Here is a 12,464-nt window from a genome sequence, read left to right on the forward strand (position 1 = left end):
AAATGCTCTATCTAGACATCAAGAAATTCTTTGCACATGATGGATAGTGACGAGTGTTAGAAAAAAACCGGGGTCTAGTGTATTTTAACCCGTTGAAATTGTAAAATCCCGGTTAGATGTTAAGCTTGCCTTTAAGAAAACCGGCAAATTTACACAAGTTTTAGTGTAATTACCAACAAAAGCTTCAAATTTTGACCTAAAAACTGGGAGAAATTCAAGTTTCCCCTTATTTTGACCAGTTTGGGAAAATGTATTTTTCTAGCCCTGATAGTGACATATAATATGTGACCAAATCATTGCCACGTCGAACATTTTGTTTTTAACAGCCCCTAGCTAGAGTGATTTATTAGTCGTATTTGTGTTGAATTGAAATGAATTAGTGAAGAGTACGCCTAAATTTTCCTCTATCGTATGCATTCGTCATTCGTATTAGAATGTGCTTAGTAATTTGTGTTGTGCCATTTCAACCTTCAACATAAATATATGTCCCTAAATAAGAAGCTTGTGGGGAGAGAGAGAGAGAGAGAGAGAGAGAGAGAGAGAGAGAGAGAGAGCTCTTGTGCTTTGTTTTCATCAAAGTTGCTGGTAATGTCAGGAGGGAGGGGGATCCCCTCCAAAGATAGATAGAGAGACCGCAAAGAGAGCATCTTTATTTTGGTGATATTCTCAACATTAATGAGGGGAAGAGAGAGGGAGTGCGTGGGAAAGAGAGTGCAATGGCTTAAGAGCAACAAAGGGTTGTTTCACCGTATTGTTAGTACTGAGTAAAGAAATCAAATCAAACAAGTATGTGTTTCCCTAATTATGATATCAATGAGGGAATATTGTGGCAATCAATGGCTTGTTTCTTAGAATGTTGACAAAGCAAAACCTTCTTTGAATCATGGGAATATTTTGTGGACCTACTGCAAATTTTGGGAATACCCTTGTAGGGACAACTCAAGTTCAAGTTATGGTAGCTTCAAGTAGATTTGCCGCCTTTGGGGATGCTCAGTAGCTTCAACAACAAAATCATTGAGGCTTTCACTTGGGAAAATCAGGTAGCTATGTGCTCTCTGCCTTTCAAGCACCATGCTTGATTCTCATGCTGTCAATATTTTGTGCCACCTCCTGCATGCCAGCAACAGCTACATAACCATTAACACATATGTTGTAGCCTTACATTTCTCTAATTCTATCCCACATTAAAAAAGGCCAATCAACTAAGCTCCCCATTTTACCACCTAGAAGAACCACCCAAACTAGGGGATAATCAAAATGATAGCATTGATTATTTCTTTAGCTTTGTAAAAATGCCTTGCCCACTCAAAGAGGTCAATCGTGAAAGTGTACTGCTGTTTGTTTGGTATAATGCCATGATTTTCCCTCATGCTATCAAAAAGCGTTTGGCCTTCATCCAACACATCTGACTTGTGTTGCATTCAACAAAAGCAGTTCGGAGCTTCAACGACCAACCCTGGCTAGGCATATCCTCCTATAAGAGTACTCCAAGTGACTTCATCTAGCAAGAGCAAGAAACCCTCACTTTGAATATGGTTAAAACAACCAAGAGCTTCCTTGCCACAACTATGTTGGGCATATCTTGCAATCAACGTGCTCCAAGAGAGAGCATCTCAAAGAAGATGCCCATCCCAAAAAAATTCTTGCTTCCTTGAGGGCACCATATTTGGCATAGATATTGATCAAAGCAATGCCAAGCACACCATCTTTTTCCAACAACCCTTGACTAGTGACCTCATTAAGAATTCCCTCACCTTCTCAAGGTCTTGTGTAAGGCCACACGCCTACAAGGTACAAACATTTAGAGAAAGGCCTTCCCTTCATATCCGTTTAGAAAAGCCCCGAGCATCCTTGCCACAAGAGATGACATTCCGAAGAGGATGCCCATCAAGAACTTTTCTCGCACACCTGCATTTGGTGTGCATTTGGAGAAAGGCCCTCCCTTCCCTTCGAGAAAAACAGCCCATAGCTTCCTTACCACAACCAATATATCCTGCAATGGACGCGTTCCAAGAGATGACATTACAGAGAGGATGTTCATCAAGACCTTCTCATGCTTTTGTGATGGCCCCACATTTGGCATACATACTGATTAAAGCATCGGCAAGCACAACACATTTTTCCAACTACCCCTGACTAGTAATCTCATCGCGAATTTTCTACCCATGTCATCGTCTTTTGTAAGACGAGAGGCCTTCAAGGTGCAAGCATAGGTGATTGCATCTTGAGAGGAGCCTTCCCTTCAAGTCCTTTTAAAACAACTCAAAGCTTCCTTCCATCAACCATGTTGGCCATATCCTACAATCAATGCGTTCCAAGTAAGAACATCTCGGGCTGGATGCTCATCAAGACCTTCTCATTCAACATGAGGGTACAACATTAGGCATACACACTCACCAATGTGCTCCCTAGCTAAATATGCACATCCCTGAAATAGCCCACTATTCTAAGGCTCATTGTGTATCCTAATGACTTGGTACATATCCTTCATCTAAGCATAGGCTTTCAGTCCGGTCAGAAACTTAAACTCGTTGCTTTTTACTCACTATCATGTTGATGAGCATATCCTACTATCAGCCCACTCTAAGAGACATCGAGGTAGTCTTCCTTGCCACAGCCATATTGGGCACGTCTTGCAATCAACGCACTCCAAGGGACGGTGTTCCAAAGAGGATACATACTTATCAAAGCATTGTGAAGCATGACATCTTTGCTTCATTGGCGCTTGACAAGCAACCTCCTCATGAAAATTCACACCCATGTGAAAGTCTTAAGGCCACTAGCCTTCCAGGTGCAAGAATAGTTGAATGCATTTGAGGCCACTAGCCTTCCCTTTGCATTTGGTGAAAACAGCCCAACCTTCCTTGCCACAACTATGTTAGGCATATTGTGCAATCAACATGCGCCAAGAGAAGACATTCCGAAGAGCATGGCCATCAAGAACTTTGTGCTTTCGTAAGGGCACCACATTTGACATACACGACAACCGAAGCATTGCACATCTGGGGAAAACAACCCAGCTTTCATAGCCATAGGCATGTTGGCCATGTCTCGCTCCAAGAGGCAACATTCCGGAGAGGATTCTAATCAAGAACCATCTGTGTTTTCATGAGGACACCACCTTTCGCATACAAATCGATTAAAGCATGGCAAAGCACATCTTTCTCCAATTACCTCTGAGTAGCAAACTCATCGTGAATTCTCTAGTCCACGTGAAGGTATTGCGTTAGGCCACAAGCCTTCAAGGTGCAAGCACATGTGATGGTATTAAAAAAATGCAAATGCCATCCCTTCACACCAAGTTAAAACAACCAAACCGTCCTTGCCGTAGCCATGTTGGGCATGTCTTGCAATCAAGTCGACATTCCAGAGATACCAACATTCCAGCTGTGACCAATGGCTGTAACACTTAAAGAAAGAGAGAACTTGAGCTATTCAGTGATGTGACTGACACTGGATTGCTGTGATGATTTATACACTTAAGTTTTCCATGAAAAAAGCAAAGTAAAAATTCCCCTCCTATCAGCAAGACATATTAATATATGCATTCAAATTGTCAGATACATTGTTGCCTAGTCACATAAGAATGAGATGCACATCAGAGATTTTTGGACCTTCAGGTTACAAGAGTTGGGTGAACGATGTACTAGGCACCTTCTCACATCGTGTCCTTCAGTGTCAAACCCAATATTGTGATAAAAAATGTGGTGGTGAATTCCCATATTCTCATGCACAACAAACCGCATCTCTATCAAAACACTCACGATGTAGTGTGACTGAGCTTGTCAAAAAAGATCCTTACTTGTTTGCACGCACACACATACACACACAGCAAAGGATTCAAGGCATACTCTCTCGAAAACCAGAGTGCAGATGAGAGAGAGAGAGAGAGAGAGAGAGAGAGAGAGAGGTTTTTAATGTCATAGGAAGAATCCCAAAGACCTCAAAGTTATATCCAACGGGTCTTGAATTCAAGACCTGTAATTCTATAGGGAAATGGAATAACTAATCTACCACACTTGAGAGAGAGAGAGAGAGAGAGAGAGAGAGAGAGAGGATTTTAGGACCAAAGTAGAAGACTTTCACGTGCACACGTGGTTTCCTTAACACTAGAAAGCAAAGCTGTAAAGGCCCCTGGAAATGGCATGGAGAGTCATAATGCTAGACTGGAATTTGCCAGAAAACAGAAGCCCACTGGTGCATTTAGGCTTTGTTTGATTTCTTACTTCATCACAATCTGGTAAGAGTAAAATATGGCACATAACAATTTTGATCCAGCAATATAAGAAGGCAGCAAGCCATTTGTTGCTGCAAGATATACTATTGTGTGCGACATGATATGTATCTCGCTACACCGTCTTGAAACTTCCCAGTAAATGTATAGTCTACCCTAAAACTTGAGACTAGCAGAAAACTCTGTAGGTTAGGCATATACATGACATACACACCCAGAACATAAACCATCAAACTGCAGCAGAATTTGCACATACTTAAATATAATTGTACCTAACAAGAGAGTCATCACTTTAAAACCCCCTCAGTTTCTCTTCCTCTAAAAAAGCTACAAAACTTTTCTGTGCATAACCATATCTGCACAAAAGCTACTATGCTTGGCCTCATATCCTATTGCGAAGGAAGATACGTGTGCACTGGCTCTAGCCTAATCTCACCTTTCTGCAATTAAGACCAGGTTTTGCAATTCGCTTGACTCGTACCTGTATCCACAAACACGGACTGGTCAATGCAAGCATGTAGTAAATTCAAAACAATAGTGAACTTGAATCACATTCATACATTGAAGGTATCCTTCTAGAGAAACTATGGCAGTAAGAACTGGTAGGGAGTCAAGAATGACCCCCCCTGTCTTCATTTCATTTCATATCTCTCTCTCTCTCTCTCTCTCTCTCTCTCGGCAAGGAGGCTGATTCTATTACTTGAAAATCTCCCAGAACACCCAAATGATGCCTATTCTGAGAGCAAGTACATCTCTGTTTACATAGCAGGCCCGTAGGCTTCAATCTGAAAACTGTAAAACTAGATACAATTACGCACATGGCCAAACGGAGAAAATGGAAGGCCAGGGTAAAAAACCTCTCCTAAAGAGAGTAAAAAGTTCCCTAGCATGGCAAGCTAAGTGGAGAGAGGATGTCAGGAGCCTCTGAAAGATAGGCACTTCGACCAAAAGCCCAGTTAGCATTTGTAAATCAAGAACCAGAGACACCACCAGAAGTCACCAGCGGTGAAGATGACTATGACCAGCTACTAGAAGCTCGGTGTTGTGAGCAGATGCCCACCAAGTGGTAAAATCTGACAGCAAGAGGTACTGGAGGAATAGAAGGGAGAGAGCAGTTGGTGACGAAGATGAGGGTGAAGAGGCAACTGACATCACCAAGATACTTCAGGAGGATGGCACAAGGTGAGTAACAAAGCACTGCACCAGAGCTTTCATCCACAGGGGTGAGTAGTCCACTCTCTGAAGGTGGCTCAACAAAATAGGCAACAAAAAGAGAAAGAAGCAACAAAAGAGAACAAAAACCAAACCCGATACATGAAGAGCACTGACCAACCAGCAGGCTCAACATAGGGAGAAACGCTTGAACAGTTTCCATGAAGTCTGCAGCACAAAGAGGGGGGAGCTGGTGTGGGAGGCAAGGTCGCGGAGGCAGCCTTCTCTATGCAGAGACAGCTGTCTTCACAGGCTCCGTGTTGAAGAAGGTAGGGCGGCAATGTGAGAGTCGGGCAAGGAGGCGGAGAAGCTAAGGAGGTACCACGAACTGAATTGCTGCAGCGGCAGCAACGGCACGACCAGGACCCGCAGGGACAGGCTGCAAGTTGAGGATGGCACATGGCTGAAAACTGCAAAGAAATCTGGCTGGGTATAGGGGAGTGGGACCATTGGCAGAAGCTATGGTCGGCAAGGGCAGTAGGCCGCGGCAGGGGTGGGGATAGCAAGTCACGGCAGGGCCACATTGCGAGGGCAGGGCACATGGCAAGGAGGGAGGGATCCTCTCGCCTTTACCTTCTCTCTCTGCAACACCTTTACAGCATAGTCACATGGAGACCGGGGACGGGGACGTGGCAAAACAGGGGATGGGGGACAGGCCAGGGGACGCGCATTAAAAAAAACTTGTTCATTCCACCATGCCCATGTGAAAGGTGGGGGAGGAAGGGGGTTGAGAAGCCATGGTGGGGCAGAAGGGAGGAGACGGAGAAGGGCTTAGAGAAGCTCCGGATCCATCTTGAGATGCCATAGATATTAGAGAAAAATTAAAATGGAAGCTCAAAGATTCGGAGAGAAGGAGAGAGGGGTAGGCTTCAAGGCGCCAAAGTCTCGACTTCAAGAGGAAGAGAGATGGGAAAGAGGGGGGAAGGAGAGACTCCAGAGGGGAGGGCAAGGCTCAAGGCTCAAGAGTCAAGCTTGAAGCCCTTGGTATGTAGTATGTAGTACGAGGTCTTAGCAAGTTAGCTTGAAAATGTGTCCTCCTTGGGCCTATTATATAGAAAGACCCCCCTAGTGAAACGGCTGCAAAACGACTCTGTTTTTTACTTTGAAATTTGAAAAAGCGCCCCCTGCCCGCGTCCCATCCGCACCCATCACCGTCCCGCCTGCACACCCATGTGAGGGACGTCTGAGCATCTCATTCCCACGTCTCATCCCCCATTCCCGGGTCCCACGTCGCGTCCCCGCTGTAAAGGCCCCCGTCCCCGGGTCCCCTGTTTCTATGCTTTACAGCCACATCCTTCTTTACACCCTTGATTCTAGCCCGATGGACCTGAGCCGCAGATGCTGATCCAATCGGGTTAGACTGGAACTCCTCGAACAAGTCCTCCATGGTGGAACCAAGCTCGTGCTCATGATTATTTACAGAGGCGGACATTGATGAAGCTCTTCAGCGACCGATGCAATACTTTCTCGGACAACGCCCGATGGCGGACATCCTCGGGCATGGATGATGATGATGATGATGATGATTTTCAGGCTGACAATTTGAGTCTTTTAGTTTTAGTCTTTCACTTTACTTCATTTTATTTTTGTACCCAGACATTGGATTAGATCCACAAGGATTGTATCAGTTTGGTCTCATAGGTCATTTTGGCCTTTTGAAGACGTTTAATATAACATTTCATTTCTCTTCTTCTTCTTCTTCTTCTTCTCCATGTGTGTGGCAAGAAACAGGGCTGTATTCTGTGTACATAAGAGACCTTTGGAGATGCTCAATGGCCTGTCACCCAGAGGAAGTACAGAAGGGGGGTAACAATGTGTAGGCTATGTAAACATCAAGGTGGTCTGAACGATGAGTGTAAAATGAACCACTGTGGGGTGATGTGGGCCTGATCTCGATTAAAAAGAATTGACGATCTCGCCCATGTGTGAAGAAAGACACATCGACGTTGCTCCGCTGCCCTAGAGGAGCCGGTTAAAGAATCCCACTGACTACAAAGAGTATGCAACAGCTCACTCCAAATGGTTGTCAAAATGGTGGATGTAGGGGAGGATTGTGATCCCAGAATGTTGGTCCAAAGCGTGATGCTGTATACTGGGGTGAAAACTGTATCCCGTAGACAGAAATCCAAGTTGTGACTTGCAAATGGGATCATCTGAAGAGTGCTTGGTCTATATCCTAAGGGAGCAAGTATGACTAGATATGTCCGCAGGCCCTGAAAAATGGTGTGACCTCGGAAACTGCAAAAGCCATGCAACTTTCCCCCACAACACGAACCCATCATGAATGCCGCGACTCTAATCAACAAACAACAAACTACCATCCACACTGGCTGCGCATATGGACAAACCCAAAAAAAAGTGCCTCAAGGACTCAGACTCTAAAGAACATCTCTAACAAGTCAAATCATGACCAGTGATTGCAACCCAAGTGCTAACAAGCAACCCTGCCTGTGCTACCATATCCTATGGCTGATCCGGAGGGCCCAAGGGATATGGTACTCAAAAAGGATAGAGGGGCTCCACCATCGCTCAACGAAGGCCACTACCACTCACTAGGATCCCTGTCCCTAACCGAACAAGGGGCTTTCCTTGCCAAACCACAATCTCCAATGTGGGGCCTCCTCTCAATAGTGAAAACAGGGTCAACACATGATCTAAGAAAAGAGCCTCCACTCTAACAAGCTGCCAATGGGCAACTTCTGATCAGGCAAAACCTCACCCTGAAACTCCAATCTAATGTGATGCCAATAATGGCTAGTCTCAGCAATGCTAAAGACTAGAGTCACCTGCTGAGCAACAATCGGAACTCCTGCGGAAGGATCGAAGTACACCCACCAACCTTGATAAAAACGTAAAAGAGTTTGTCCCCCGATGAAGTCATGCTAGTCAGATGGAATAGCCTCATCAATCTCTCTCATACGGGCACCAACCCCTCTGCGGAGCCCATAGGTAGCTTCAATAACCAACACAACAACCAAGGAACCATTTGATCAATGGTACAAAGAGCCTCCTGTCCATCATCCCATCTAGCCTAGACAATGTGAGTCCTCTCGCCTAGCTGAACCCCTTCTATATCTATCACACATGCATTCCATACAAGTGGCTGCCTCGATACCTCCTCGACACAAGGTGTCAAATCAAAGCAAGACGTAATTTCTTCCAAATCCACAACAAGAAGCGCATAAATGGTGACAAATGGGATATATCTAAGGGTGCATCTGTGGAGATGAATTTGATGGTCAGGCGCCAAACACCGGCAGTATCCATAGATCCAAAACGAGGAGAGTATGTGACAAAGCATGATGCAAAAACAATTTCCAAGGCTCGGTCCTTAGAAACAATCCGCTGTCGAGAAGTTTGCAATCTTGCCAAGAAAGCACCGGGCTTTCGGCTGTGAGAGTCTGTGAGAGAACTCCAAAAACTATATGAAGGAGTTATACCATAGATGCCATGAAGTCTAGGGTTTGGAAGGAAGTGCAATCAAAGAAGCCCCACTCTTTCTCTCTTTCACTCACACACACACGAAGAAAGAACACAAAAGAGCATATCAAAACAACACAAAGATGAAAACATCAAGGCTATGGTCGTATCGTATCATGGGTAATATGAAAGGGTTAATAGATGAGTTAATGGCATTCAATCTTTGCCGACCAAACAGGCTACGAATTGTTCTTTGGAATTGTAATTTTGTGCTTACCATAATATATATGTTTTGTTTAGTGATTGGGATTAATTGTGTGTACAAATCTACATTTATGTCAAAAGAAAAGTTTACGGTTAGACTTCTAGCTCTAGGGATCGTTATCCGAGGCTACTTAAGCACTTGTGTGGCATGAAACATTGATGTGGAGTGATGAGAGTAAAGAGAACTGGATAGGCAAAATGAAAAGAGAGTGCACTTAAACATTATGAACAATTGGTCACTATGACATTGACCACTTTAATAAAAGAAAGATTTTTACTCAATTGAGAAAGCAGCAGATATCACACATGCAAGCTTTGTCTGACTTGACTTGAACAGTAAAGATAAGGAGTTTCGCTAATTGTGACAATAGAAACATTAAAAAGTGTGATTCTAAATCACACATTTGACGTACTTTTCAAGAGTAGCATAGTTATTTTCTGCAAACAATAAGCAGCACCCTTTCCCTGATGAGAGCCAGCAAAAATCAATAGCTTACCTCAAATGTCCCACTTGGCACGTGAATAGATGCACAACTACAAACAAAACAAGCCTACCCTAGCATACTAACTTTTCTGATTTAAAGTCGACACTTTGAAAAACTTACCCTGTAGAGCTGTGATCCTTTAAACTGGAAGTCTCATAACCTCAATATTTCCAACGGAGCCTTCTACATTTGCCTGTCCTTGTGAGACAGACGTGCCCATTGGATCAGACTTTATGTCAAACATACTCGTTGATGCACCTGTGCCTTACCAATCATGTGTTTATGTAAGCCATCAGAAAAAAACAGAAAAATACACAGCAGCAAAGACTTCAAATTGCAATTCAAATGGAGAAGCGATTAGCTCAAACACGTGTGTGACAGAGAAATAGGTACTACCATCAGCTTTGCTATAAGAAGCTGCAAGATTCTCAACTGTTGCTTGCCTCTGAAAGCATTGCGGTCCACTTTCAGCAATATTAGGTTGGTGCAGTTCCACTTGCTCCCATTTTTGAAGACTTGATTTGTGCTGATTGTTATCAATAGGCAACTCCCTTTCAGTACGGGCCTTCTTTTCCTCATGAGAATCAATATCCATTTCTAACTCCAAGTCCGCATTGTTTGAAGCTCCCAGTTGTTGTTTTCGTTTTGTTCTGGCTCTGCGGTTCTGAAACCAGTTGTACACATTTGTTTCTGAGATAGGGCCATATTGACTCAATTCCACGCTGATCTCTTTGATCCTCTGTTTGGATGGAGTCCCGTTCCCTTGCTGGAAAAGGTTTTCCAGTATCTGAAGCTGTGTCTGGCTTGGTGTCCACCTCTGCCTGGAACCAAACCTCTGCCCGAGTGAGTGCAAGCCAGAATCGCATGAGCTTGATTGACCAAATCTGGATCCTGAATAAAAAAAGCATAATTACCATCATACTGGACTAATCATATATATATTCAGAATGTAAAACATTTGATGGAAAAACTAGAGAATTCATCATGAGCTCAGGACAAGCCCCATACACTAAACACAATAAAATATCAGAGCCCCCGCACTTATAAAAACTTGCCATTGTAGGGCGGAATCCTTCTGACCTGAAAAGATAAAATGCCTGAGCCCTCACACTTCTGAAAACTTGCCATTGCAGGACAGCATCCTTCTGACGTGAAAAGATTCTGCTATTAGCTACTGTCAAGACTTAAAGTCGCTGTGGAAGATGCATTCGGATGGCACAAAACAGTGGCAGCATGAGAATGACTCTCTCGCTCTCCAAGCCCCCCCGTATATATAGGAGATTGGGGGCTACCCAGACCCTCTCAAGAAGGCTGCCCCACAACATCAAAAGCGTAAATACGAACCAAAAAGGGCATGAGAACAAATAGCCCATCACGTGCCCATGGGCTCGATGTGCCACATGGACATGCTACTACAACCTTAAGCCAACCCATGGACCATAGACTAGGTACACCTAGTGTCACAAACTGTTGACGTGTCGAGCCAATTGAAGACCCGGCGGGTTGGGTTTCCCAGACCCAACCCTAGATAACTTGCAGATCCCGGCCAAGGGGCCTAAACCCTAAGAAGCAACAGCAGAAGAGGAAGAAGCAGCAAAAGAGGAAGAAATTTTACCAACTTGCAAAGTCTTCCCAAGTGGCCTATTTTTATAGAAGAGTTCCCACCAACTTAAGGAACCTTGTTCGATGGGACCCAAGTGACTAGGGCTAAAATAAAGCAGGACCCACACACACAAAAACATTGGGTGGAAAAACACGACGTGGCAGTAGTACGGAAATTACGTTGGCTGATGACGTAGCACACTGTACGGACGCCCATAATTTGCACTATTGGTTGCTGACGTGGCAGCCTGTACGGAATTTCCGTATTTTGCACTAGCTGTTCTAGCGCTAGCTTTTGAACCAGATACCTTTAGGATTTGTAGCCTAGGGCCTTTAAATATGTGGAAAGGGCTCACTATCAAGCACTCTTCCGGGTCAAGGTGCAGATACGTGACGCCGCCACTCACTGAGCTCAAGAAAAATAAAGAAATTGTCACAAAGTGATGACGTGGCTGCCAGAGAAACCCTAATTTCTGTCAGAAACCCTAATCTGCAGAAACCCTAATTCCAAAAACCCTAACTGCTGAAAAACCCTAAATGCTGCCAAAAACCCTAACCCTAATTTTGGGCATGACACGTGGCAGCAATACGGACGCCCGCAAATTGCGGCGGAAACTACGGAGGCTGATTTCTACGGCAGATTTGCTTTTTTGACAGTTTTTGGATACTGCTTTTTCCTACGCAAAGGATGGGAGAGAGAGAGAGAGAGAGAGAGAGAGAGAGAGAGAGAGAGAGAGAGAGAGAGAGAGAGAGAAGCTTTTGCTTTATTTTTTATTGGCTCAAGAGAGCTTGTGAGAGAAAGAGCCTTTGCTTTATTTTTAGGCTTTTGATTTTCAGCTTTTGGGGCTCTGCTTTTGGCATCCCTTGTAAACAAATAAATAAGTGGTTTGGGCTCCCACTTTGCAGAGCATCTGGACGCAGAGTCTGAGAGTGAGACCCAACCACTCTTGTACTTTGAACTCAGATTAATACAAAAAGAAATACCGAAAGGGGCACCAGTCTTTGGGGCCAATATCTCTAGGCACGGAACTCCGTCGGGCCAGTGTAAATCAGTTGTGAACTGTGAACTGTTTTGAAGTGGTTATTTGGTGCTCTCGCGGTCGATTCTTGACTTGGAGTGTCCAAGTTCGTTACAGTGGTATCAGAGCACTGCCGATTTCTCTTCTACGGGAAATCCGATCCCAATTATTTTTTTCCGTGGCACCTATGGCTTCGCGCAAGGATCAGTCGACTCCCTTTGCATCCGG

The 12,464-nt window shown here is 44.3% G+C and overlaps 1 protein-coding gene across 3 annotated transcripts in view; it reads right to left on the reverse strand.

Annotated features, from left to right (window-relative positions):
* Positions 1 to 4,283: 4,283 nt before the first annotated feature.
* The window catches only part of LOC147439506 (WUSCHEL-related homeobox 8-like), a 34,055-nt gene continuing 25,874 nt past the window's right edge, over positions 4,284 to 12,464 (reverse strand). The window contains exons 2-5 of one of the 3 annotated variants that reach the window (XM_086485334.1): positions 10,012 to 10,506; positions 9,862 to 9,879; positions 9,736 to 9,752; positions 4,284 to 4,715 (exon numbers count right to left, since the gene is read on the reverse strand). In XM_086485334.1, the coding sequence (XP_086341460.1) occupies positions 4,656 to 4,715; positions 9,736 to 9,752; positions 9,862 to 9,879; positions 10,012 to 10,506 (590 nt within the window). In that variant the 3' untranslated portion in view covers positions 4,284 to 4,655. Of the gene's footprint in view, positions 4,716 to 9,735; positions 9,880 to 10,011; positions 10,507 to 12,464 lie in introns of all 3 variants that reach the window. The other 2 variants (XM_086485333.1, XM_086485332.1) reach the window with 2 other exon arrangements.

The sequence above is a fragment of the Adiantum capillus-veneris genome, chromosome 16, assembly GCF_014529385.1.
Source record: "Adiantum capillus-veneris isolate H3 chromosome 16, ASM1452938v2, whole genome shotgun sequence".
NCBI lineage: Eukaryota > Viridiplantae > Streptophyta > Polypodiopsida > Polypodiales > Pteridaceae > Adiantum > Adiantum capillus-veneris.